General features: G+C 52.9%; 9 protein-coding genes across 9 annotated transcripts; 3 read left to right on the plus strand and 6 right to left on the minus strand.

Moving 5' to 3' along the window:
- Nucleotides 1-416: 416 nt before the first annotated feature.
- Nucleotides 417-2,939, plus strand: BJY04DRAFT_228604 (OPT family oligopeptide transporter; the record flags this gene model as incomplete). Its single annotated transcript, XM_073718878.1, has 3 exons — nucleotides 417-570; nucleotides 618-785; nucleotides 829-2,939. The coding sequence occupies 3 exons, from the start codon at nucleotides 417-419 to the stop codon at nucleotides 2,760-2,762; spliced, it is 2,256 nt and encodes a 751-aa protein (XP_073570112.1). The 3' UTR covers nucleotides 2,763-2,939.
- Nucleotides 2,940-3,321: 382 nt separating this feature from the next.
- BJY04DRAFT_191571 (cytochrome P450) lies at nucleotides 3,322-5,452 on the minus strand. Its single transcript, XM_073711660.1, has 6 exons — nucleotides 5,112-5,452; nucleotides 4,853-5,046; nucleotides 4,753-4,793; nucleotides 4,388-4,691; nucleotides 4,128-4,317; nucleotides 3,322-4,030 (listed from the first exon to the last, which is right to left on the minus strand). The coding sequence occupies exons 1-6, from the start codon at nucleotides 5,441-5,443 to the stop codon at nucleotides 3,946-3,948; spliced, it is 1,146 nt and encodes a 381-aa protein (XP_073570113.1). The 5' UTR covers nucleotides 5,444-5,452; the 3' UTR covers nucleotides 3,322-3,945.
- Nucleotides 5,453-5,803: 351 nt separating this feature from the next.
- Nucleotides 5,804-7,215, minus strand: BJY04DRAFT_219296 (kinase-like domain-containing protein; the record flags this gene model as incomplete). The annotated part of the gene is made up of 3 exons (XM_073716546.1): nucleotides 5,804-6,679; nucleotides 7,029-7,115; nucleotides 7,162-7,215. 3 exons carry the CDS (start codon nucleotides 7,213-7,215, stop codon nucleotides 5,804-5,806), a joined length of 1,017 nt encoding a protein of 338 aa, XP_073570114.1.
- A 1,578-nt stretch (nucleotides 7,216-8,793) lies between these two features.
- BJY04DRAFT_219297 (uncharacterized protein) lies at nucleotides 8,794-10,061 on the plus strand (the record flags this gene model as incomplete). The annotated part of the gene is made up of 5 exons (XM_073716547.1): nucleotides 8,794-8,872; nucleotides 8,928-9,108; nucleotides 9,163-9,206; nucleotides 9,254-9,422; nucleotides 9,479-10,061. 5 exons carry the CDS (start codon nucleotides 8,794-8,796, stop codon nucleotides 10,059-10,061), a joined length of 1,056 nt encoding a protein of 351 aa, XP_073570115.1.
- A 428-nt stretch (nucleotides 10,062-10,489) lies between these two features.
- On the minus strand, nucleotides 10,490-11,123 carry BJY04DRAFT_80111 (uncharacterized protein). Its single transcript, XM_073721099.1, has 3 exons — nucleotides 10,891-11,123; nucleotides 10,780-10,836; nucleotides 10,490-10,719 (listed from the first exon to the last, which is right to left on the minus strand). The coding sequence occupies exons 1-3, from the start codon at nucleotides 11,037-11,039 to the stop codon at nucleotides 10,611-10,613; spliced, it is 315 nt and encodes a 104-aa protein (XP_073570116.1). The 5' UTR covers nucleotides 11,040-11,123; the 3' UTR covers nucleotides 10,490-10,610.
- Nucleotides 11,124-11,568: 445 nt separating this feature from the next.
- BJY04DRAFT_80124 (uncharacterized protein) lies at nucleotides 11,569-12,430 on the minus strand. The gene has a single exon (XM_073721100.1). It carries the CDS (start codon nucleotides 12,214-12,216, stop codon nucleotides 11,683-11,685), a length of 534 nt encoding a protein of 177 aa, XP_073570117.1. The 5' UTR covers nucleotides 12,217-12,430; the 3' UTR covers nucleotides 11,569-11,682.
- Nucleotides 12,431-12,880: 450 nt separating this feature from the next.
- On the plus strand, nucleotides 12,881-17,377 carry BJY04DRAFT_80161 (ATP-binding cassette transporter YOR1). Its single transcript, XM_073721101.1, has 2 exons — nucleotides 12,881-13,276; nucleotides 13,323-17,377. The coding sequence occupies exons 1-2, from the start codon at nucleotides 13,040-13,042 to the stop codon at nucleotides 17,268-17,270; spliced, it is 4,185 nt and encodes a 1,394-aa protein (XP_073570118.1). The 5' UTR covers nucleotides 12,881-13,039; the 3' UTR covers nucleotides 17,271-17,377.
- A 155-nt stretch (nucleotides 17,378-17,532) lies between these two features.
- BJY04DRAFT_219300 (putative amino acid transporter) lies at nucleotides 17,533-18,997 on the minus strand (the record flags this gene model as incomplete). Its single annotated transcript, XM_073716548.1, has 2 exons — nucleotides 17,533-17,592; nucleotides 17,642-18,997. 2 exons carry the CDS (start codon nucleotides 18,995-18,997, stop codon nucleotides 17,533-17,535), a joined length of 1,416 nt encoding a protein of 471 aa, XP_073570119.1.
- A 543-nt stretch (nucleotides 18,998-19,540) lies between these two features.
- BJY04DRAFT_219301 (tyrosinase family protein) lies at nucleotides 19,541-21,760 on the minus strand (the record flags this gene model as incomplete). The annotated part of the gene is made up of 5 exons (XM_073716549.1): nucleotides 19,541-19,861; nucleotides 19,916-20,139; nucleotides 20,212-20,520; nucleotides 20,576-20,604; nucleotides 21,675-21,760. The coding sequence occupies 5 exons, from the start codon at nucleotides 21,758-21,760 to the stop codon at nucleotides 19,541-19,543; spliced, it is 969 nt and encodes a 322-aa protein (XP_073570120.1).
- Nucleotides 21,761-22,445: the final 685 nt, after the last annotated feature.

The following is a 22,445-nucleotide window of genomic DNA, read 5'->3' on the forward strand; positions in this document are numbered from 1 at the left end:
GAGGATGGTGGAACCATCGCATAGTTACCAGCCGAGCCCCTCGCCCCCTCATTCTGTCATGTCACGCCCGATGTCGTGCTGCGCTTGGTCATCCACGCCATCGATGTTGCCGATGGCGAAACCGCCAACGCCCAAACCATTACTTAAGAGGTTACATTGCAAATTAAGCTACTGCCAAGGTGGATTAAGTGTTCCCTGGCTCGCTGTATCTATAGGGGTTTGTTTCATACAAGCGCGCACTAGCTCACTGGCTGGGAAACTCGAGATTGACACCGGTTTTTTCCTCATGGAGATGGCGAATCGCATCATTTGGATGTAACCTTGTTTTCACCTGCTGCCAGAGTTAAAGGTCTTCTCTTCTCTTCGTGGAAATCTCGGAGCAGATCTTTCCAAACCTCGCTAGGACTCAGAACACAATGAGCGCCTCGTCGAACAAAGACACGACGGTGGTGCAGACTACCGTAGACGATGACAGTGATAAATCGCCTCAGGTTCATGCCCCAAATGACGGAGAGATCCAATTCGATGAGGGGGTGGAATATGTCAAGGGAAACCCTGTGATCCGTACCGGTCAGTTCTTCTATTCTGTTTTACTTGAATTATTCTCACACAAACAGGCGCCGACGTCTCAAAATTCATCGTTTCAGATCGCGACGATGACGATCCTGCCCTTACCTTCCGCTCCATCGTACTGGGGACAGTCTTCACCGCGCTCTCGAGTGTGATTACCATTCTCTACGTCTTTAAGCCGTATCAGGTTCAAGTGTCGGCTGTCTTCCTGCAGTGTAAGTCGCAATTCGCAATTGCTGCTTGTCTAACGTCTTGCAGTACTTGTCTTTATCTTCGGCAAAGCATGGCAGCTGTCCACCCCTAATCCTGACCGGTTCAAGTCGCCCTGGGTCAGGAAGGTCCTTCAGTTTTTGAATTCCGGACAGCACTTTGGAATTAAAGAGCATGTCGTCGCAGCGCTCATCGCATCCTCCGGAAACAACGGTCTGTCTGGTGTTGAGGTCCACGCCGTCGAGCGACTCTTCTACAATATCCATATCTCTGCCGCCACTGCCGTGCTCAGTACCTTCTCCATCGCACTGTGTGGGTTTGTTCTAGCCGGTATATTGCGTCCGCTAATCGTCTACCCCGCTGAGATGGTGTACTGGTCGACTCTACCCCAGGTCGTTCTGTACCAGAACCTGCATTTCGACCCTCGTGCCAACAAGCGCCGCCTGACCAAGTTCGGCTGGGCACTTGTATTTGCTGCCGTCTGGGAGTTATTCCCCGCGTATATGGTAACCTGGTTCGGTGGTCTCTCAGTATTCTGCCTTGCATCCATGGGCGCACCAGACCGCACGAGAAAGATCTTCACCACAATCTTCGGCGGCGCCTCTTCCAACGAGGGTCTAGGCTTGCTGAACTTTTCCCTCGACTGGCAGTACATCCAAAGCACCTACCTCTCCCTCCCCTTCAAACAGCAGTTCAACACCTGGATCGGCTACGTGATCTTCTACATCGTCATGGCATCCCTCTACTACGGCAACGCCTGGAACGCAAAAACCTACCCCTTCATGTCGACTTCACTCTTCCTCGAGAATGGCGAAAAATACCCCCTCGACTCCGTCATCAACTCCGGTGGAACAATCGACTTCACGAAACTCGCCAACATTGGTCTCCCCCACCTCACCTCAAGTACCGTCTGGGGCTACCTAACCCAAAATCTCGCCATCGGCGCCCTAATCACGCACGTCCTCATCTTCTTCTCCAAAGACATGCTCCTCGCCTGGAAGCAAGCCCGCTCCAAAACCCAACCAGACCCACACTACCAAGGCATGCTCAAATACAAAGAAGTCCCAATGTGGTGGTACCTCACCCTCTTCGTGCTCGCCTTCTTCGCCGGCCTCATCGTCACAATCAAAGGCGAAACCACCCTCCCAGCATGGGGCTACATCATCTCGCTCCTGCTGGGCGCATTCATCGCCCCCTTCTCCTGCATCCTCTACGGCCTCTACGGCACCGGCGTCGGCACCAACCAGCTCTCCAAAATGGTCGCCGGCGCCCTCCACCCCGGCAGACCCTTAGCGGGTCTCTATTTCGCCTCCTGGTCCCACCAGGTCATCCTCCTCTCCGTCAATCTCGCCAACTGGCTCAAGGTCGGCCAGTACACGAAAGTCCCGCACAGAATCATGTTCGCGACCCAGGTCTACGGCACCCTCCTCGGCGCAGCCCTCAACTACGTCGTCATGATTACCATCGTCTCCAACCAGCGCGAGATCCTCCTCGACCCGATCGGGAACAACGTCTGGAGCGGCTCGACGGTCCAAAGCATGAACAGCCAGGCAATCACCTGGTCGCTCGCGAAGGAAGTCTACGGCGTAGCCGGCCAGTACATCATCGTGCCCATGGGCCTGCTCATCGGCCTCGCTCTGCCCATGCTCCACTACCTCCTCATCAAATTTTTTCCAAGGGTAAAGAATTGGCCCCTCAACACCGCAATTATTGCCTCCTACGCCGGCCAGATGTATTTCGGCAGCACGTCGTGGATCTGGTCGTCCATTGCGGTCGGCGTGTTCTCGCAGTTCTGGCTAAGAAGACGCATGCCGGGCATCTATAACAAGTATAATTATCTGATTGGCGCGGCGCTGGACGGAGGCTCGCAGCTGGTGGTTTTTATTCTTTCGTTTGCTGTGCTCGGGGCCAGTGGCACGGAACGCCCGTTTCCGGCTTGGTGGGGGAATCCCAGCGGCGGGAATCCGGATCATTGTTTGTGATGGTGGTTTCAGTTGGTGGTGTCGTTGTGGCTTGGTTGGGGGTGAAGGAGAGGTAGATGACATGATATGAAAGTTGATTATCTGAACGGAGGTCCTTAGTCGTGCCCTTCTGTAGGCGATAGATAGATGGAATGGATATCTGCTGTGACCTGACATGGGCACAGCTCTCTTCTCTACTTCTAGCAGGACAATTATACCAGAATAATAACAACCAGGTTATTTACTAATGCATGGCCCTCATTTCAGGGGGAGGGTCTGTGGTAAGCTTGATACGATATCTGATTGTCTGAAGCTTCGTCCAACCAGTCATAGGTACCCGGCTTGGTCTCATATTTTCAGGGCCTCAACTAACCAGACCCTGCCAGAAGGCACCGCATATCCCACCAGCACCATCGGCTGCATCCTCTTCACCTTCACCTTCACCCCCATAACCGTCTTCGCCCACATGGACCGAGCCGATATACTCTACGCTCACGCCGCCAAAGCCGCAGTCGGAACAACGAGCCGCACCCTAGCTAAATACCCTCAAGGAACTAACTTAATGATGTAAAGAAGACAAGCTGCATTGTACATATAAGCGAGACTGCACTACGCCGGCGTATAGTGATCTTAAATCACCAGTCTTGTTGGGCTTCGCACAGGGAAAACCATAGTAAGTAGGTATTCAAGATTCTCCATTAATGATTATAGCACTTGGAGCAAGCAAAGCGCTATATCATTCGCCAGGGCCAACTACACCCTCTGCGTTCACCTTAACCTGACCACCTGCAAGAGCATACCTCTCCTCTTTCGCTCTCGCCCACTCCCTCCTCAAAGTACCCTCTACCTCTAAGCCCCGAGAGACGAACCGCAGCTTGCTAGCCCTGGGAATCGTATTCGCGCCATCCTCATACGCAGCATCAGAGACATCAACGGTCCCGGCCTTGCCATCCCCATCCCCATCTTGCATAGGCGCCAGGATCTCAAACGCCCAGATGATACAGGCAATGGTAATAAAGAGACTGTTTTCCGCTAGGTGCATTCCCGGACAGATGCGCCGCCCGGCACCAAAGTCGAAGTGGTCCCGCGCGTAGGGGTCCGGATGCGCCGCGGACGCGCCGGCCTTGAGTGGGTGCGCGAGATACCGGTCTGGGATGAAGACGTCTGGATTCTCATAGCGATCTGGGGCATAGTGCAGGGCGTACTAGTTGACACAGACGACGGTGTTTGCAGGGATGAGGAAGTCTTTGTATACTATGTCCGCGGTGGTGTAGTGCGGGGCCCCGATGCTAGTTAGGCGGGTCAGTAGCAAAGTCTGAGCATTGAGAGACCTAGGTGGGTTCTATTTCGGAGAACAGAACTCACTTGGTAACGGGGCGGATTCACAAGATTTCCTTGACGCATGCCCTGATATAGGGCAGTTCTGGCTCGTCCTTGAAGCTAGGGAGGCGGCCCGCGCCAACCACCCGTTGGATCTCCGCAGAGGCCTTGCCCTGGGCCTCGGGGAATGCGGCTAGGTATTTCACGCAGCTGTTGAGGGCGGAGGATGTGGTCTCTGACCCGGCTTCAATCAGGGCTAATGGGAGGGGACCTGTTAGCGATGAGGACCCTTGGGGACGCATTGGATCAGGTCGATCCGGACATACTTCCTGCGAGAAAGCTTGCTTGCAGCTCGCTGATATTGCTCTTCTCGTAGTCGGTCTCGATGAACTGTTTGACAAAACAATCGGGCGCCCGACCCTGGTCCATCTGGCTCTTGAGTCCCGTCCAGTATTTCATCCAGAGGGCGGCCTGCCGATTGTACGACTGCATGGCTTCATTCCTCCACCACTGCATCCACGCTGGGAGTTTAGCCAGCACAGGGAAGGTTTCGGCTATGTATTTGCCCGGCGTTACGGCTTTGCTGAACTCTTCCATTACACCGTATATCTCGCGGATATCTTCACAGTCCTGCAGTATTTGTCAATTGAGTCTTCAGAGGAGAAGGGGGCAATATTGCCAAGGTACCTACCCAAGCTGGGACTCGTCGCCCGTACGTGGAAGTCATTACCACTGAAGAGGTACCTGACGTTAGTGGGCTGTATCAGGATTTCAGTGTGCGGCTCACGGACCCGAGGTTGTATATCTACGAATATGCATGTTGAAATCCTCCTGGTTGGCATTTCCAGTTAGGATATCCCATAGCAACTGCTTGGCTTCAAACTCCTGCGATGGCATAAACGTATTAGATGCTTTGGGGGTAAGGAGCTTATGGACAATCGCTCGAAGCTTCCTCCAGTGCGGTGAGTACGGCATCAGCAGGAATCTGTATCGGTGTTAGAAAAAAGTCACGAATCAGCGTCGACGGCTCAGCTTCTGTCGGGCTCGCACCTCATGCCGCCCGAGATAAGATCGGACACAACTAGACTCGGCGCACGAGAGGACGAATGCTGCGATTGCCTGTCGAAGATCTCCTTGACGGCCGCGGGGCTGTTGACGTAAATCCACTGCTCTCTACCCAGTCGGACACTGAAGAGCTCACCGTGTTCCTGGGCCCATTTTCTGAGCTGCCGCTGCGGGTACACGCCTAGCTGGGATGCATTCCCCGCGCTAGGCACATGGCGTAGACCCTTCGGTGGTCTCTTGGTGGCAAGCGTAGCAGTGAGATAGTAGATGAGAGACGCGGCAGCGGTGACCAACAGTACGATGGTTATTGATGGCATGATTTTGGCCTACCCACGATGAGGTGAACTTGTTGGGCCTGGAGGAGCATATAAAGCACTGGTCACCCCACCTGCACCTGAGAGGGGTCAGGCTGATTCAGAATGTTTGCTTTTGCTTCACGGAAGAACATTCTTGCTAGGTGTCCGAGATATAGGTAAGTTAAAGTACATACCAATCGCTCGACTGACGCGGGGTATTACCTCTAGCTTCGCGAATGCCTACTGAGTGCGTTAATCACCAATCTACACCTGTCGAGCAGTACAAGGCCCAACCGATCATTAAGACCAGATCGAGAATCTTCTCAGAAAACATCGCCAAGTAAGCATGCTTCTCTTCATCATCTCGTGTAGGTATTTCAGCTAGGCCGGTTGAAAGCCGAGAGCCAACTCAGGCCCCAGCAAGCCTTTGCGAACCAAAGCTTCACAGGTCTCTCTCTCCTTTTCAGAATCAATAACGATATCTTCTGCATCCCGGACCATATCCTTTGTCTTGCGCTTAAAGTCATACGCTACCAAAGCCATTGTAGGATAGACATTGTGCCAACACGCAGAAATCAGATCATCGAAAACTTCATTGCGGTTCAGCTCCGGAAACTCCAGTTCCCAGAATCGGCGATCCCATTCTCGGGCGCTGTGAACAACATCGTCATAGGGCTCATGGCCATGCACCATGAAGTACAGAAGTGTCCCCACCGCAAACTGCTCGGTCCTGGCGGAACAGAGCCCGTATGTGCCTTTCAAGGGTCCGGCGAGGATTGGTCTGGCTCGTGGAGGCAAGACACCTTCAAGGGGCTGTCCGATGGTAGCGGCACGGCCGAAATCAGTCAGCTTCAGATTGAAGTTGCTGTCAAGAAGACAGTTGCTCGCGTGCAGATCGTTGTGGCAGAAGCCCAGTTTCTCTACATGCTCAAGAGCAGAGGTGAGTTGTTGGATCCACCGAGCAATGAGGGCAGGATCCTCGTGTTCCTTGACCTTGATGAATTGCCCGTGGAAACCATTTCTTCCTGCCTCTCGCTCCTGGTGCTCATAGAAGCGGGGGGCGAGGGCTTGGTAAGTGCAATAGGATAGGAACAGGTGGTCCGGGAGCATGAGGAAACATTCAACTATATACGGGCATCGACCGCGGGACTCCTTGAGACGGTTGTAGAATGCGATCTCCTTGAGGAATGGATGCTCTGCTGCCTGTTCTTCGGGGGTTTGATCGCGACGCACCGTTTTCACATTGTGGTGAGGGTACTAATTGTGTTTGTAGAGACCGTAGGCCCTGGAAAGAGATTGAATGAGCTTTGCGCTCCATGTTAATGGGGGGTAGTTGGATTCCGCGTTGTCTGTTAGTGTTGATAAAGGATGGAGAGGGAGCGTCGAGGGTAGGCTCCACTAAAGTGCTTTAGGCAGAAGCTCTAGTGTTATTCTCCAACTACTGCTGGCTTAATACTCCGACGATATAGCGTCTACGCCCGCAATGATATTACACGGGATTGACCGGTCTCAGAGACGGGGGTTTTCGTTTCTGTCTCGTAGAAACCAATATACACCGGCTTCAGGCAGCTCAACGCGCGCCATGATATAACTCCTGTAGACATACCACAGAATACTGACTATAAAGGAGGTTCTGTCTGAGGTTTGCGAAAGGATTCGAGACCAGGATTCGCGCCTGATGGGAGTCTTGGGGCTGCACAGCATCAGTATTATATCACCCCGTGACAACCTGGGCATACCACGCCACGGAGTTTAGGATGTAAGCCGCGGGGAGTCGAGCTCTTCGTATGCATGTCAAATAGTGGCTTTCTTTATACCAGTGCTTGTACACATTCATGTATTATACTGCGCGGTCATAGCACCGTCGTAGTTGTAGGGTTCTGTGTGGAGATTCAGCAAGTCAAACCCAAATCGTTCGTGTATGAAACAACCATCCTGAATGAATCGAATAATGACGGACGCGAAACTATCGTCGTTCAACAGACTGGAAATCACTGGATTTCTGTCTCTTGATTCACAACTAACTATCGCATCTTGCAATTAATCCCCTGTGCTTTTCTTGTTCATCGTAGCTTCATATCTCGAAGTTCTGACTATAAATCCCGAGACGCTATATCATGCTCATGGACGTACGAACAAACGCCACCATGTTATCCATTTCTAGGAAGCTGTATGAACACGTCGTACAGTAGTTGGGTAGTAAATCAACTCTACTATGCTAAACTATACCATACCTCCCCGACTCAGTCACATTACACACATTAGGTACGCTACACATGGGATACACAACAGCAGCTAGGTCTCGCAAAGCGGAAAAGAGATGAGCCTGATCTCATTCGCCCACTGCCTTGGATGTGTAAGGGGCTTGGTAAACAAGATCTGCAATTGCCGGCACACAAGGGGGCAGCTTTGACACAGCCTTCTAGACTGTAGCACCAGATTTCCCCTCTGGGTGAGACAGAGGGAGAAGCAGGAATTGCATGTAGTACAGGTTCTTGTGTGAAAAACTGTAAGGCTGGGCGCGAACACCTAGCTTGATCTGATCTAGCGGGCGCTGTGCTTGGGAAGGGGGTCTAGATGGCACAGTAGAGAGGTTAACTATGGGGTTGAGGTAAGACTTCTCGTCTCGTAAGTTCTGACTCGTTGTTGCAGAGCTGGTCTCACTCGTCATTATCCTCGCCTCGATTAAATCCGTGAGTTGCACGGTATCTGGATCTATCTGAGCGCTACAGATGGGGTGAACCGGGCAGAGCGCCACCTGCACAACTGTTAGCCAACAAGAAGCCCCAAGGGCAAGAGGTTGCACGCTTAACAAGTGTTAGCCAGTGTCTTGTTTCTATTGGAAAGTATACGCCACGCTTTTAAAGCTTATTATATACCCGTTCCTCGGTGTATATTGCGGAGGATATACCTCCCGGTATGCTTTGGCGGACGGACCACTATGCTAATTAAAAGAGGCATGTCCTGTGCTCAAGGTATAAGAGCCAAGACTACCCCTAAAAAAACTCTGGTTAGCTGGACTGGATTAATGATTTGTTTGTCCTCGGAGTACCTTCGCTTATGTTGCTGTCTGTATCATCCAAGTATATCTGACCTCAAGCCTTTTGGTAATACATAACCGCGTCACGTTGGGGAGAAAAGAAAACAGGGCTATAGCTGACCAACACGTTCAGTTTCAGGATCTCTGTCAGTTGCTCTGGGCTGCTTAGCTGTCGCCTTGCGGGATGCTTAGCAGCGCCTTTAAGCGATTTATTGTCTCCCACCAGCCAGGTATTTAAATACGCAGTTCAACGCTAATAAGACCTGACGCTGTCTCACCTCTTTCATATACTCAATCCCAGGCCTATATACTGAAATCAATCTTCTTCAGAATGAACGATAGCCCTAGCCGTCGCCGTTGGTGGACCCAAGACGAAGACCGGATACTTCTGGAGGAGGTCAAGATTCAACGTTCGTCTTCGACCACTGTTGTCAGTACTTTGTGCTAAGACATTCCACCATGCAGTAGAGCTCGGTGGCCAACAAGGAGCCAAGAATTGGAGCGCCATTGCAGAGAAACTCCCCGGGCGATCCAACAAAGACTGCCGCAAGCGCTGGACCAAGATCAGCCTGAGCAGCCGCAAAGGCACCTGGACCGGGGCTGAAGACCGTCTGCTGCGCAAGGCAGTAGGAATATTCAACTTCCAGTGTGTATGTCCCCTACAGACGAGACCATTCAACTGAGCTTCGCCACGCGGCAGATGGACCAAGGTTGCAGAGATGGTTGGGAGTCGTCATCCAGACCGTAAGAGCTTTCCTGTTTTTCGCTCACGGGTCTAACATCATCTTCAGAGTGTGCAAAGAGGTGGCGCCACTCGCTCGATCCCAACGTCAACCGCAGTCCGTGGACAGAAGAGGAGGATCACGCCTTGGTCAAGGCTGTTCAGAGATTCGGTCGTGATTGGAAGCAGATAGGCCGCGAGCTCTTCCCTTGTCGGTCAACCACCGACATCAAGAACCGGTGCGTGTCACATCGCTTGCATCTCCCCCTACACTGCATATCTGACTACCAACAAGATACGTGATTCTTAGTCGCCGCCAAGAGAAAAGCGCCTCGGTAGAGCCTCATGTCAGCGCCGAGCCCTCGCCTGCAGATCCTAAATGCCTCAACCCAATGGGCGTGTTGGGCACCAACGTTGGCTTGTCCTCTGTTACATCTATTTGCCAGCAAAACATCTTCGCACTCGCACCGGATCCTTTTCCTGCTGTCCCTCCGGCTGATATCGCTTTGTGTCCGTTCGACGGCCAATCCAGCTTCTTAGCGTCCAATATCCCTGCAGATAGCCTCGCGCTAGGTGGAATAATCCACTCGATACGGGAGGAACCGGACTGGGCGGCATTCGACGAGCAGCAGCTTATGTCAACTGGGCTTCTCACTCCAGATGTGTCAGTTACGTACGGACGTGAGGTTGAGGTTTATGGATACAGTACCACCAGCACCTCAGCCACCCCAGACGTCTCCGAAAGCCCAGCAACGACCGTCAGCACGCTTGTCCTAGAGGGTCTCCAGCTAGAAACTTTGAATCTGGTTATCGACACGCTGCTGAAGACAAAGTCGCAGTTTGGTATGCGGTTGTATAATAGTAGGTCACTGTCGTGAATATTGAGCTGTCTTGGCGATCGGGATATGGGCGGCTGAGGCGTTATGGCGGGTATCTAAAAGTCTCGGACAGGTCTCGGTGTTTAGTTCTCTTTTGCAGAGTGCTGTTGGTCTCGTCCTTTAGGAGTTATGTCATGCTGGTTATGTTGAGGTTCCCTACGTAGTTATTCTCGCCGTGTCGCACCCTTGTACAACCTTGATATACACAGACTTTGCGCATGATATCGGTTCATCTGTACAGGCTGGCGAGTAATCGCTGTATTTGTTCATTATTGTCTGAACCATTGCAAAGGAGAGATGAACAAGCCTTAACTCCGGCTTACCCTTCGTAAGAAGAGTGGCCAGATACTCCGCCACATTCGCTCCTTTCTTGTACTTTTGGAGGCGTTAGAGAAAGAGCAAGTCACGACCAATATTGAAAATGCAACCCTCGTTCCATAGGGCTCATATTGTACAAAGCGATAGTTCAATAAATAGTATACATCATTCCAATCTACCTTGTGATATCCAGTCCACCTTTAACAATGCATCTCTCATCAGTCTCTCAATCTACTGACCAGCAATGAAACACTCAATCCCATTCGCACCATCCGGCAAATCAGCCTCGGGCTTGTCTTTGGTGACAGTGCCGATGGGTTTGCCAGAGCAGCCGGAGTCACTGAAACGTAACTAATCAGTCTTGGAGTCGTCCTTAAGATACAACCGACGGGGAACTTACACCCAGAAGAGACAGTTTGTGCCGGCGGTTGGGTGGTTCAGGCGAGCGCCGTATGTTCTAATGGACCGTTAGCGTTTGTATAGAATTGTACTCAAGCGAGTGAAGTCTTACCCCTGGAACAGGTCGATGCAGGTTCCGTCGGTTTGGATGTTTAGGTCGTTTGTGCTGCCGCTCTTCATGATCTGTGTCACGCTCACGGCGGAGGCGTTGGAGGCGAGGAAACCCAGGGTAATGGCGGCGGTGGCAGTGGTGAACTTCATGATGGCGGTTTGCTTGCGGAGTATGATAGGGAATAGTAATTGTAGTTATTTGTAGATATTGAGCTTGAGATTGATGTGAATGGGAAGGAGATACGTTAAAGAGCAGGGCTATTTATGCTCGGTGGAAGTATACAAGAGACTTGGCAATGACGCATGGCTTGGACAAAGTTGCGACGGCGCACAGTCTTGCCAGTTCGAGGCGAAACTCTTGGCCGGGGCCAAATCAGCACCGCCTGACGATCTTCAGATCCGATCTGGGGACGAACTCTGGTAACTCGTCTTGTATGGCATGCGAGGGTCTTCCTTGGCGGTCGATCATGACGCCACCGTGGCAGTCCCGAGGCTGTTCCTGGGGCTGTACACTTCAGAGCATGATCGGCGTGAACAAAGGAAATCAGAGTATGCAGGGCTTGTGATAATAACTATTCGGAGTCAACAAACGTGGCTGAGACCCTCTACCCTGCAATCATGGTCTCGCAGATTACCACCGATTAGCCTGTAGCTACACCAGAGCCAAGGATCACCTCTGGCATTCATTAGCCCTCACTGACCCTTTAATAGTAACGATAATGTTCACCAAGACATAATATGTGGTGTACTCCAGCAATTGCCGTTCTTCACACGGTAACCCTGCCACAACATGCTACGCAGTACCTACCCACGAGGACCACAAAGTTTCCCGCTCGCATCGCAGATAGTGCCGCGATTTTTCAATCATGACTTCGCTACTGAGATGATAGACCTTCTGTACCGTGCCGCACTCAATGAAGAATCGTTTAACGGCTTTGGGCGGGCACCCACCCTCTGCGCTTCCATTTGACGACATTTGAAACGTTGTAGGCAGGCAGGTTTGTCCTTGTATATCGATGTTCGTGTTGCACACGCTGATAAGGCACACTGGCGATATATATGAATCCCTGTTATTCCAAACACGTGGGGCTAAGCTCTTCTGGGACGGTTTTAGAAGTCGGTTCACGGCGAGGATGGTCTTGAAGTGGCGGCTAGACTGCGACAAAGCTAGTGAAATGTATCGTCGAGTAAGCCTCCATTTTAATTCGAGGGATATACCGATCAATGTTGCAAATGAGGGCTCATTAGCCATCTTGGACGCTGCATTTGAGGCTGTTACTATCGATACGGCGATGGTCGGTATGATACAGGTTGATAGAGTGTACATAGCACCGGGAATACGAGAACGCAGCGAGCCTCCATAGATAACTTGCGGGTATCGTCATTTCCGGGGGTAGTTTAAGGAAGTTCCGGGGACGGTAATGTGAGTTGAGTCAAAGTATGAGGTTGACCATATAGTCCCTCCTAGTCCGAGCTCCGCAGATGATTCGGCTCATGCTCTGCGCCTTGGAAGCTGTCATGACAACCTAGATAGTTAATGTTCATCTATAAGACATGTCTCCCATCCTAATGTTCGGGTGAATATAATCCGGATAGGCATAATACCAGATGCTTACTCCGTGAAGAGGAACGGAAAGTCGACGATAAACATAAACAGGACTAATCTCTCTCGATCGGTGTCCGGGGTCGGCAGATTCAGCATGTATATATAGTCAGCAGTAACCTGGACTCTGGGATGATATTGGCCCGAGATTGCTATAGTTGATGCATTATTACCTGTTTCCACTCGTTAATTGAAGGCTGTTGGCTCGGATTATTTTGGCGTCTGGATAAGCATGTGCCGGAGTATATGAAGGCACGGATAACCAGATCTCACCCACCACTTTTAAAGCATTAACAGCAAATCTCGAACAGAAATGACGCCTTGGCATAACTCCGAGGCTTAGGCTGATCTGGCCAGGAACTCCGCACTGGTGCATCGTTTTCGTATCGAGTGCCTGTTCTCTGGGGAGAATCGGATGTCGGCACTGCTTAACGCCGATAAGGCCGATGACCTCAACCTCACTTTCTTTTTTTCCATCCCTCACCCACGCCCTCGCTTTTATCTTTCCTGATGGGACGTGCGCTGGACTGTTTCTGTATCTCACACGATGCAGATCTCATCCACAATTCAGATGGATGAGAAGGAGGACAAAATTAGCGATGGAGAGGAGTCGCAGCAGGAGAAGTCGCTGGTGGCACGACGGAAATGGTACCGCCGCCTGACTATCAATCCCTTGCGCCTGCAAAAAGCTCCCCCGGTGCCAGAAGAGCGATCCGTCTCGAGAGAACATGGCGCCTCCATCATCAGCTTGGCCACCTTTCAATGGATGGCCCCATTGATGAAGGTATGCCCCCCTCCCTTTTCCCCGCACGGCCCGGCTAATGTGTCAGACTGGCTATCTACGAACCCTCGAGCTGCAAGACATATGGACCGTCAATCCAGACCGAGAAGTCGAAGTGCTGTCAAAACGCCTGGAGGAGTCCCTCGAGCAGAGAACGAATGCTGGGGCGAAGCGACCGCTGCTCTGGGCGCTGTACGACACCTTCCGCTTCGAGTTTCTACTTGGCGGCGTCTGCCAGCTCCTCAGCTCGTGCTTGATGGTTCTCGCTCCATATCTGACGCGCTATCTGATTGCATTCGCGACCGACGCCTATGCGGCTCAACACTCGGGACAGCCCACCCCGCATATCGGCCGTGGCATGGGATTCGCCGTTGGTATTACCTGCATGCAGATCCTTCAGAGCCTGTGCACAAATCAATTTCTCTATCGCGGTCAAATGGTCGGCGGTCAGGTCCGTGCCGTTCTTATCCTCAACATCTTCAACAAGGCAATGAAGCTTTCGGGCAGGGCCAAGGCGGGTAGCGTGCAAACTCCAGAGGAGCAGGCGAAGGTCGCTGAGCTGAAAACCGCCAAAGACCAGGCGCTGAAGCAGCCAGGTACCGGCGCAAGGGGTGAGAGTGACACAAAGACCGAGGGGAAAGCGTGGGGTAACGGCCGGATCGTCGCCTTGATGAGCATTGATGTCGATCGCATCAACTTGGCGTGCGGTATGTTCCACATCGTCTGGACCGCTCCCATCTCCGTCATCCTCACCCTCGTGCTTCTCCTCGTCAACCTTGGATATAGTGCGCTAGCTGGTTATGCGCTATTGGTGATTGGAATTCCTTTCTTGACCTACGCCGTCCGCTTTTTATTCAAACGGCGTCGAAATATCAACAAACTAACCGACCAGCGCGTGTCACTGACTCAGGAGATCCTGCAAGGGGTCCGCTTCGTCAAGTTCTTTGGCTGGGAGAGTAGTTTCTTGAACCGTCTGAAGGAGATCCGCAAACGTGAGATCCGAGCTATCCAGACGCTGCTGGCTGTGCGCAATGCTATCCTCTGTGTCTCAATGTCCATTCCGGTCTTTGCCTCCATGCTGTCCTTCATCACTTACGCCTTGTCAAACCATGATTTAGACCCTGCTCCGATTTTCTCCTCACTGGCTCTGTTCAACTCTCTACGAATGCCGCTCAATCTACTTCCTCTGGTCATTGGTCAAATCACCGACGCGTGGACAGCCATTAACCGTATCCAGGAGTTCATCACAGCGGAGGAGCAGACCGAGGATATTCAACGCGACGAGACCTTATCAGACGCCATTCAGATGGACCGAGCCACCTTTACTTGGGAGCGATTGGCTGCCGACAAGGAAGCAGATCAGGCCGAGAAGAAAGTCGGTCCTGAGCCAACAAATCCAGCGCCCGAGGATTCCGCGACCGAGCCCAAGGAGCCGTTTCAACTACGTGACATGACCATAAATATCCGACGAGATGAGTTGGTAGCAGTCATTGGAACTGTAGGCTCAGGGAAGAGCTCTTTGCTCTCTGCTTTGGCCGGCGACATGCGTCTAACCGACGGAGCCGTCCGCTTAAGCACGTCTCGGGCATTCTGTCCGCAGTACACCTGGATTCAGAACACTTCCCTGCGCAACAACATCCTGTTCGGCAAGGACTACGACGAAAATTGGTACGATCAGGTCATTGATGCCTGTGCTCTAAAACCTGACCTTGAAATCCTTCCCAACGGAGATGCGACCGAAATTGGTGAGCGCGGCATTACCATCTCTGGCGGACAGAAGCAACGACTCAACATCGCCCGTGCAATCTACTTTAATTCGGAACTTGTCCTCCTTGACGATCCGTTGTCAGCCGTCGATGCTCATGTCGGTCGCCATATCATGGACAAGGCGATCTGCGGTCTGCTCAAAGGCCGCTGCCGTATCCTCGCTACGCATCAACTCCACGTACTTAGTCGCTGCGATCGCATTGTTATCATGGACGAAGGCCGCATCCATGCGGTCGGAACTTTCGACGAGCTCTCCCAGGACAATGAGCTTTTCAAACAGCTCATGTCTACAGCGTCGCAAGACTCCAAAGAGGACGAGAAGGAAGCGACAGAAGTGGTCGAAGAGGAGACCGAGAAACTCGCAGAGCAAAAACCCGCCAAACCTGCCGCAGCTCTCATGCAGCAAGAAGAAAAGGCCACGGACTCTGTCGGCTGGGGTGTCTGGAAGGCGTACACCAAAGCCTCTGGCAGCTACCTCAACGCCGTTGCCATTCTGTTCCTGCTCGCGCTGGCTAATGTCATCAGCGTCTGGACAAGTCTGTGGCTCTCCTACTGGACATCCGACCACTACCCCAGCCTCTCCACCGGCCAATACATCGGTATCTACGCCGGTCTAGGTGGCGGATCCGCCGTGTTGATGTTCATCTTCTCTACCTACATGACCACCTCCGGCACAAACGCCAGCAAAGCCATGCTGCAGCGCGCTATGACTCGAGTCCTGCGCGCCCCCATGTCCTTCTTCGACACAACCCCCCTTGGCCGCATCACAAACCGCTTCTCCAAAGACATCGGCGTCATGGACAACGAGCTCTGCGACGCCATGCGCATGTACGCGCTCACCATCACCATGATCGTCTCCATCATGGTCCTCACCATCGTCTTCTACCACTACTTCGCCATCGCCCTCGGCCCCTTATTCCTCCTCTTCCTCATGGCCGCCAACTACTACCGCGCCTCCGCCCGCGAAATGAAACGCCACGAGTCCATCCTCCGCTCCACCGTCTACGCCCGCTTCAGCGAAGCCATCACCGGCACCGCCTCCATCCGCGCCTACGGCGTCCAGGACCAATTCCGCCAAACCATCCGCGCCTCCATCGACTCCATGAACGGCGCCTACTTCCTCACCTTCTCCAACCAGCGCTGGCTCAGCATCCGCCTCGACGCTGTCGCCATCCTCCTCGTCTTCATCACCGGCGTCCTCGTCGTAACCTCCCGCTTCGACGTCTCCCCCTCCATCTCCGGCCTCGTCCTCTCCTACATCCTCGCCATCGCCCAAATGCTCCAGTTCACCGTCCGCCAACTCGCAGAGGTAGAAAACAACATGAACGCCACCGAACGCGTCCACTACTACGGCACCCAACTCGAGGAAGAACCCCCGCTCCACCAATCCCCAGTCCCGCCCACATGGCCGGAAACGGGCCAAATCACCTTCTCCAACGTCGCGATGCGCTACCGACCCTCCCTCCCACTCGTTCTCAAAAACCTCTCCATGTCCATCGCCGGCGGCGAACGCATCGGCATTGTCGGCCGCACAGGCGCCGGCAAATCAAGCATTATGTCCGCCCTCTTCCGCCTGACCGAACTCTCCGCGGGAACTATCGCAATCGACAACGTCGACATCGCAACCGTCGGCCTGCACGACCTCCGCTCCCGCCTCGCGATCATCCCGCAGGACCCGACGCTCTTCCGCGGGACGATCCGCTCAAACCTCGACCCCTTCAACGAGCACTCGGACCTGGAGCTGTGGGATGCACTCCGGAAAGCTCATCTCGTCGATAGTCCTAACCAGACGCCATTGGAGATTAGTCCTTTGTCGTCGACCGATCCACTTCCTGCTGCGACGAGTGCCACTACGGCAACGAAATTGACGTTGGATACGCCTGTCGATGAAGAGGGGCTGACGTTCTCGCTTGGGCAGCGGCAGCTGATGGCGCTTGCGCGCGCGCTGGTGCGGAATGCGAGGATTATTATCTGCGATGAGGCGACGTCGTCGGTGGATTTTGCGACGGATCAGCGGATTCAGGAGACGATGGCGCAGGGGTTTAAGGGGAAGACGTTGCTGTGTATTGCGCATCGGCTGAGGACAATTATTAATTATGATCGGATTTGTGTGATGGACCAGGGGGGGATTGCGGAGATGGATAGTCCTATGAGGTTGTGGGATCAGGGAGGGATATTTAGGGCGATGTGTGATCGGAGTGGGATTTCGAGGGAGGATATTGTTGGGTAGATAAAATCTCTCTTGGATATACGTGTAATGCAAGACAATAGATTTGGATTCTCATCTCGTCTGCTGGCTTGAAATTGACTTGAGAACAAACATGTAGGCTACTCATACTCGTACAACGGAACGGAAGATCATGCTATGAACGATTGAGATGCGGTACTATACACCAGGGCCGGCCCTCCGCCTGCAAAGAAATGTACGTCGAATGAAACTCCGTCAGGAAATGCAACGCGCGCTAGACTCCGACTGTAAATGCAAAGAACGATTATGCGGGCTTGGAGCAGCTGAAAACTCCGCGGACCGTGCCGGCGTTGTACTTGTCCGTCTGAAAAGGTTAGCGATTGATCTTGGTTGTAAAAGGATGCATGACTTACAATGTCCTTGATACTGGAGTAGGTACCAGCGACCAGCGTAACCAGACCAATGATCAAGCAGAACACGTTGAGCGCTCCGAGGGCAAGGTTCTTGCGCGAGTTCCACGGTCCCTCGCGGATGAGCATGAACCACATAAGAGCGGGGAAGTAGAAGGTGAAGCCGGAGATGAAGAGCGAGGACGAGATGGACAGCAAATCGTTGAAGAAGGGAATGACCTCGGCAATGATAAAGGCAATCACGGTACCAATAGCGATCAACGCGAGCCAGGTAACCCAGCCCATAGTGGTGTTGATGAAGCGGATCGGAGAGTCCTTGAAAATACGGCCATGGACAACACGCCCTGCAACAACGGTGTTGATAGAGCCACTGATGAAGATGACGGGCAAAGCGACACCGAAAGCAACGCGGCTCATGAGGTGACCAGCAGAAAGAAGAGCCGGACTCTGCACATCCACACCAACAAAGGCGTAGACGACGGCTCCGGTCACGGTGTAAATGACAATCTCGGTCAGACCGAGAGTCCAGATGGACTTGACGTAGTCCTGAGGAGTGTGCATCTCGTCCATGAAGGAGAACTGGCACATGGCGAAACTGTAGGCGAAAATGATGTTGGTCATGGCGATGAAGGCGTCGGTGAAGCTGATATCCTCCTTGGGCCAAGCAGACCAAGGCACGGCGGAAAGACCACCAGGAGCGTTCGTGCTCTCGATACCAGTCGCGATGATGGTGATTCCAATGGCAACAATGATGGAGGCAAAGTCGATGTAACCGAGAATGGCCATCTCGGTGAAACTCGGCGGCACAGCGAGAAGGAAGAGGATGATGGCGGATACAACAGCGAAAACAACCGAGCAGGTGTCACTCTGCGTAATGTCAATCCACGCGATAGCACCCGTCAATGTGTGAGAACCCGTCAGAAAGAGCAATTGTAGAATCAGCATGACGTTGATGAGCTCGTATCCGAAACGACCAAACATCAGCTTTCCAGCATCGGGGTAGTGGTGCACCAGAGGGAACTTCAGCTTGACCTGACCGACAACGTATGAGGTATAGATGGCGAGGAGACCGAGGCCGACCGTACAGATGACGCCAGCGACCATTCCGAGGGTTGCAAAGGTGGAGGGCAGTGACAGACTGCCGAGAGCGATGGCTTCGACGATGAGAACGATGGTCAAGCGCTTCCATCCCAGACGGTTGAACTTCTGGATACCATGCTCGTAAACGGTCCTCTCCCGTTCGCTCATCTCAGCCACGAGGTCGCCATCGTACTGAGGGAGACCGGTGAGGTCAGGCTTGTCGGAGCGGGGGGAGCCCTTCTTGGCCTCAGAGTCGGAGATGTCAGTTGAGGACGCCATGGCGAGATGTGAATTGGACCCGTGAGCGTTGAGATGAGCAACTGAAGGGGAGGGAGGCCTGGGAAGGAGTGTTGTTAAGAGAGAGTCTCGAGAGGGAAGAGGGGAAGAGGCGAGATTTGAAGTGTTCTCTGAGTGCAACGCTGTCGACGCTTGGAACTGTGGAAACTACTGCCGGATTTTGTTGTCCCAGAAAGGCAAGTGTGGCCTGACCCACCTGCCCGCTTTTCACTCGCTGAGATAGAGTTTCTGTGACTAAGAAGCCTTGTGGCGGGGCCTTGGCAGGCTGGCTTCGAGGGGCTTATCACCACTAGCAGCGAATTACGAGACAGTATCTCCTGCGCTAACCTGTTGCAGCTAGCACCGGCAGCCTCGGCCTTCCAGAAGTTGCACAGCAAGCGGTGGGATGTCATCACTGATGATAATCATATCATAATGCGAACTCAAAGACATTCATGCTTATCGCGGAGATGGAGTAATATTAATTAAATGCAACGTAGCGTCCTGGTAGAGTGGGAAACTCCGGGGAAATACACTTGCTCTCAGTCAATCATATCGCGCGCATATCACCTCGCCCCCCAAGTCCATCACCTCCGCAATCGTCACGTTCGGCACCAGCCCATGCACCCACAAATTATGATTCAACGTGGTCGTGTTGCCCGCGTCTCCAGCATAATCCACCAGCATTCGAGAAGGCGCGCTCAATCCCACCGTATCCAAGATTGCCTGTGGCGGCACATTTGGCCCCCCAATGTCATACAACCGCCTGGCCTGATCCGCCTGTTGCCATTGCCACCACAGCCGATCCAGGTATGCGTGGTGCAGGTAGAAGATTGGATCGCCGTTGCTTGACACCGTGTCGAACATCTGTCCTCATGTCAGAATCCACTTTCCACGATGTCTCAACCATGACTGTCTTACCACGCCCCCTACCGCTGCATGTCCTGCAGCATGCACATACAAGTTGTAGCACTCCCACGCGCTGGTGTAGTTGGTGATCGCAAAACATTTCGCAATCTCTCTCCTGTCCGCCCACTCGAATAGAGTTTGGTTAAACTGCCGACTGATACAGTACTCTCCCACGCCGTTCAGGTGCATACGCAATGTCGTATCTCGAAAGGGGCCGTCCTGGATACACCTATCAGCTGCACATCATAATGATATAACGTCAGCACTACCACCCCATAAGAACTCAAAGATAAGTGATAATAACTCACCTCCCACTCCATCACCGCCAAAGCCAAACACCGGATCAAAGATCGACGCTTCGCGCAGCGGGGCCGACTCCCAGTCCGTCAACTCGTCCCAGTACGGCTGCGCCCCGGAGTATCCACACAGCGTCTGAAGCAGGATCTCATGCGCGCGCACGAGATAACGATGCCACGGCAGGAAATGGCCCACGTAATGGATATAGTTGCCCTGCCAGATGTGCGTCTGATGCAGTTCGTCCCAAACCGTTCGTGCGCCCTCAACCGTGTCGGTAATCACGGGATGCTGGAGCAGACACTGTTCTGCGAGAATGTACTCTGCCTCCGTCAGCCCCCTGGCGTCTAGGTATTCATCACGTACACTACTACTCACCGGCTTTCTCGCGGTTTGTTAACGCGCTCCTATTTGGATCAGCGCTACTCGGCGAATGCCATCCCGCCAGAGTAACCTACCATGATTTCCTCTGGTTGAGTGAGGTACACGTTGGGTGAGGCACTGTACTCAGGGTACGCGCCAGGCATGACACTGCCAGCACAGAGATAGTCACCAATCGAAACCACGAGGCCATCGTCACCCAGGAGGAGCAAGGACTCTCAAAAATTCAAGTAACGACAAGCCAGGACGGTCGGCCAGGATCCCTCGGGCTCTACACTTATAAGACCACCACCATGGTTCCTTCCCCTGAGCCACGCGCAGAAGCTGTGCGCTCACAGACGTGTTCAGCAGGCATCTCAAGTTTAGGGGGTCGCACATAGCAGGACCAATTGCTCAGATTTCGAATACATCCCAGCCAGTGCAGCGCTGACAAGCCACTCAGCGACAGTCAGCCGGCCTATCACCTGCAAAGTGATGTGTGGCTGTAGTAGCCGCTAGCTACTGGTGGATTGAAGATCGGGCTGCAGAGCCAGCGCAATAATCAGTGCAGTATCTGCAGTTCGCCCCGGGTTTGCCCCAGAATCGGTGAGCGGTTCATGCTGGCAATGAAATTAAGAGGCGGGAACTGCGCTATCCCTTGCGGCAGGCAAAATGATATTTGCCTCTTTGAAAACATGGCCAGAACTCAGGAAATGGCCATCTCACTGTTCGCTATGCTCGAGAAGATCGGAAGGAAGGACCTCGGGACCAGATGAACTCCGCCCCGGCATGCTGACGGGTTTCAGCTCATCGTTCGGGGGTCCAGCAATCAGAGAGCCAATTATAAGATACGTATCGAGTACGCCAATCAGGCGCTTGATCGAGTCCGGGGTAGGTGCAGCTATTTGCCCGTCCATATGCCATAATCTATCTCTCTACTCCGTACAATGATTCAGGGCTACTACGTCCAAGGTGGAGACGTTCTACGCGGGGAATGCTGAGGCTTGCCATACGCCGCAACCGCCATGGTTAGGAAACATTCCTGGAACCTGCTCCGCCGGATCTGATCGATCTCGTTTGGCCAGATTACCCCGTTGCGCATACTTGGTTTACGCACGGTTCGCGTCCCAGGGAAGACTTTGCTATGCAGACACTCTCATGCACGAAGGCAGCCTTCTTATGGCCAGTCGGGTTCTCGCGCATTTGGGCTGCAGTGCTTCGAGAAGGTAGCCAATTGATTTGTGAAACATGGCGCATGGCCTCGTCTTTCGGTGTCGAAAGATTGGTTCTGATGGCCTTCGCGATCTTTGCTCAATGCCTATGTAATTGTTTAGTGATTGGGGATATACTTCCCATGAACCCCAATCCCATGTAGATTGATATCCCGAAGTGGCTTGCGTACCATGTTCAGGATTTATTGTCGCTCTGCGGTTTCGGCATGCCGCTACTTCATCTTGCACGGTCGGAAACTAGCACGGACCCCAGGATGGTCCAAATGATACCAGGGTATACGACAGCTTAGCGAGTGACGACCGTGCTCCCATGCAAATCAACCCACGTGAACTGGGACCCCGGTAGGTATTGCAGAGGATGAAGGTGTTATGTGGAGGACGCTTGAATGCTGAAGAGCGTCTTGCGGTCCATTCCCTGAACAATAGCTCAAGTCGCATAAGAGACGAAACTCAGACTGCTTAGGCAATACTGCCTCCCCTAGTGTCTATTTGGGATGTGCTTGCCGAAATGAGCAATCCCGCACATCGAGTAAGTATGACATCTGGAAGCGCCTCTGCCCATCGTCTGTCCCTGTATATCACCAAATAACCAGCAGTATTGTCCTACGAGCTAACAACTTGGCGGATCGCTTAGCATCCGCCAAGCGAAATATCAA

Source organism: Aspergillus karnatakaensis, assembly GCF_047715665.1.
Source record: "Aspergillus karnatakaensis strain CBS 102800 unplaced genomic scaffold BJY04scaffold_31, whole genome shotgun sequence".
NCBI lineage: Eukaryota > Fungi > Ascomycota > Eurotiomycetes > Eurotiales > Aspergillaceae > Aspergillus > Aspergillus karnatakaensis.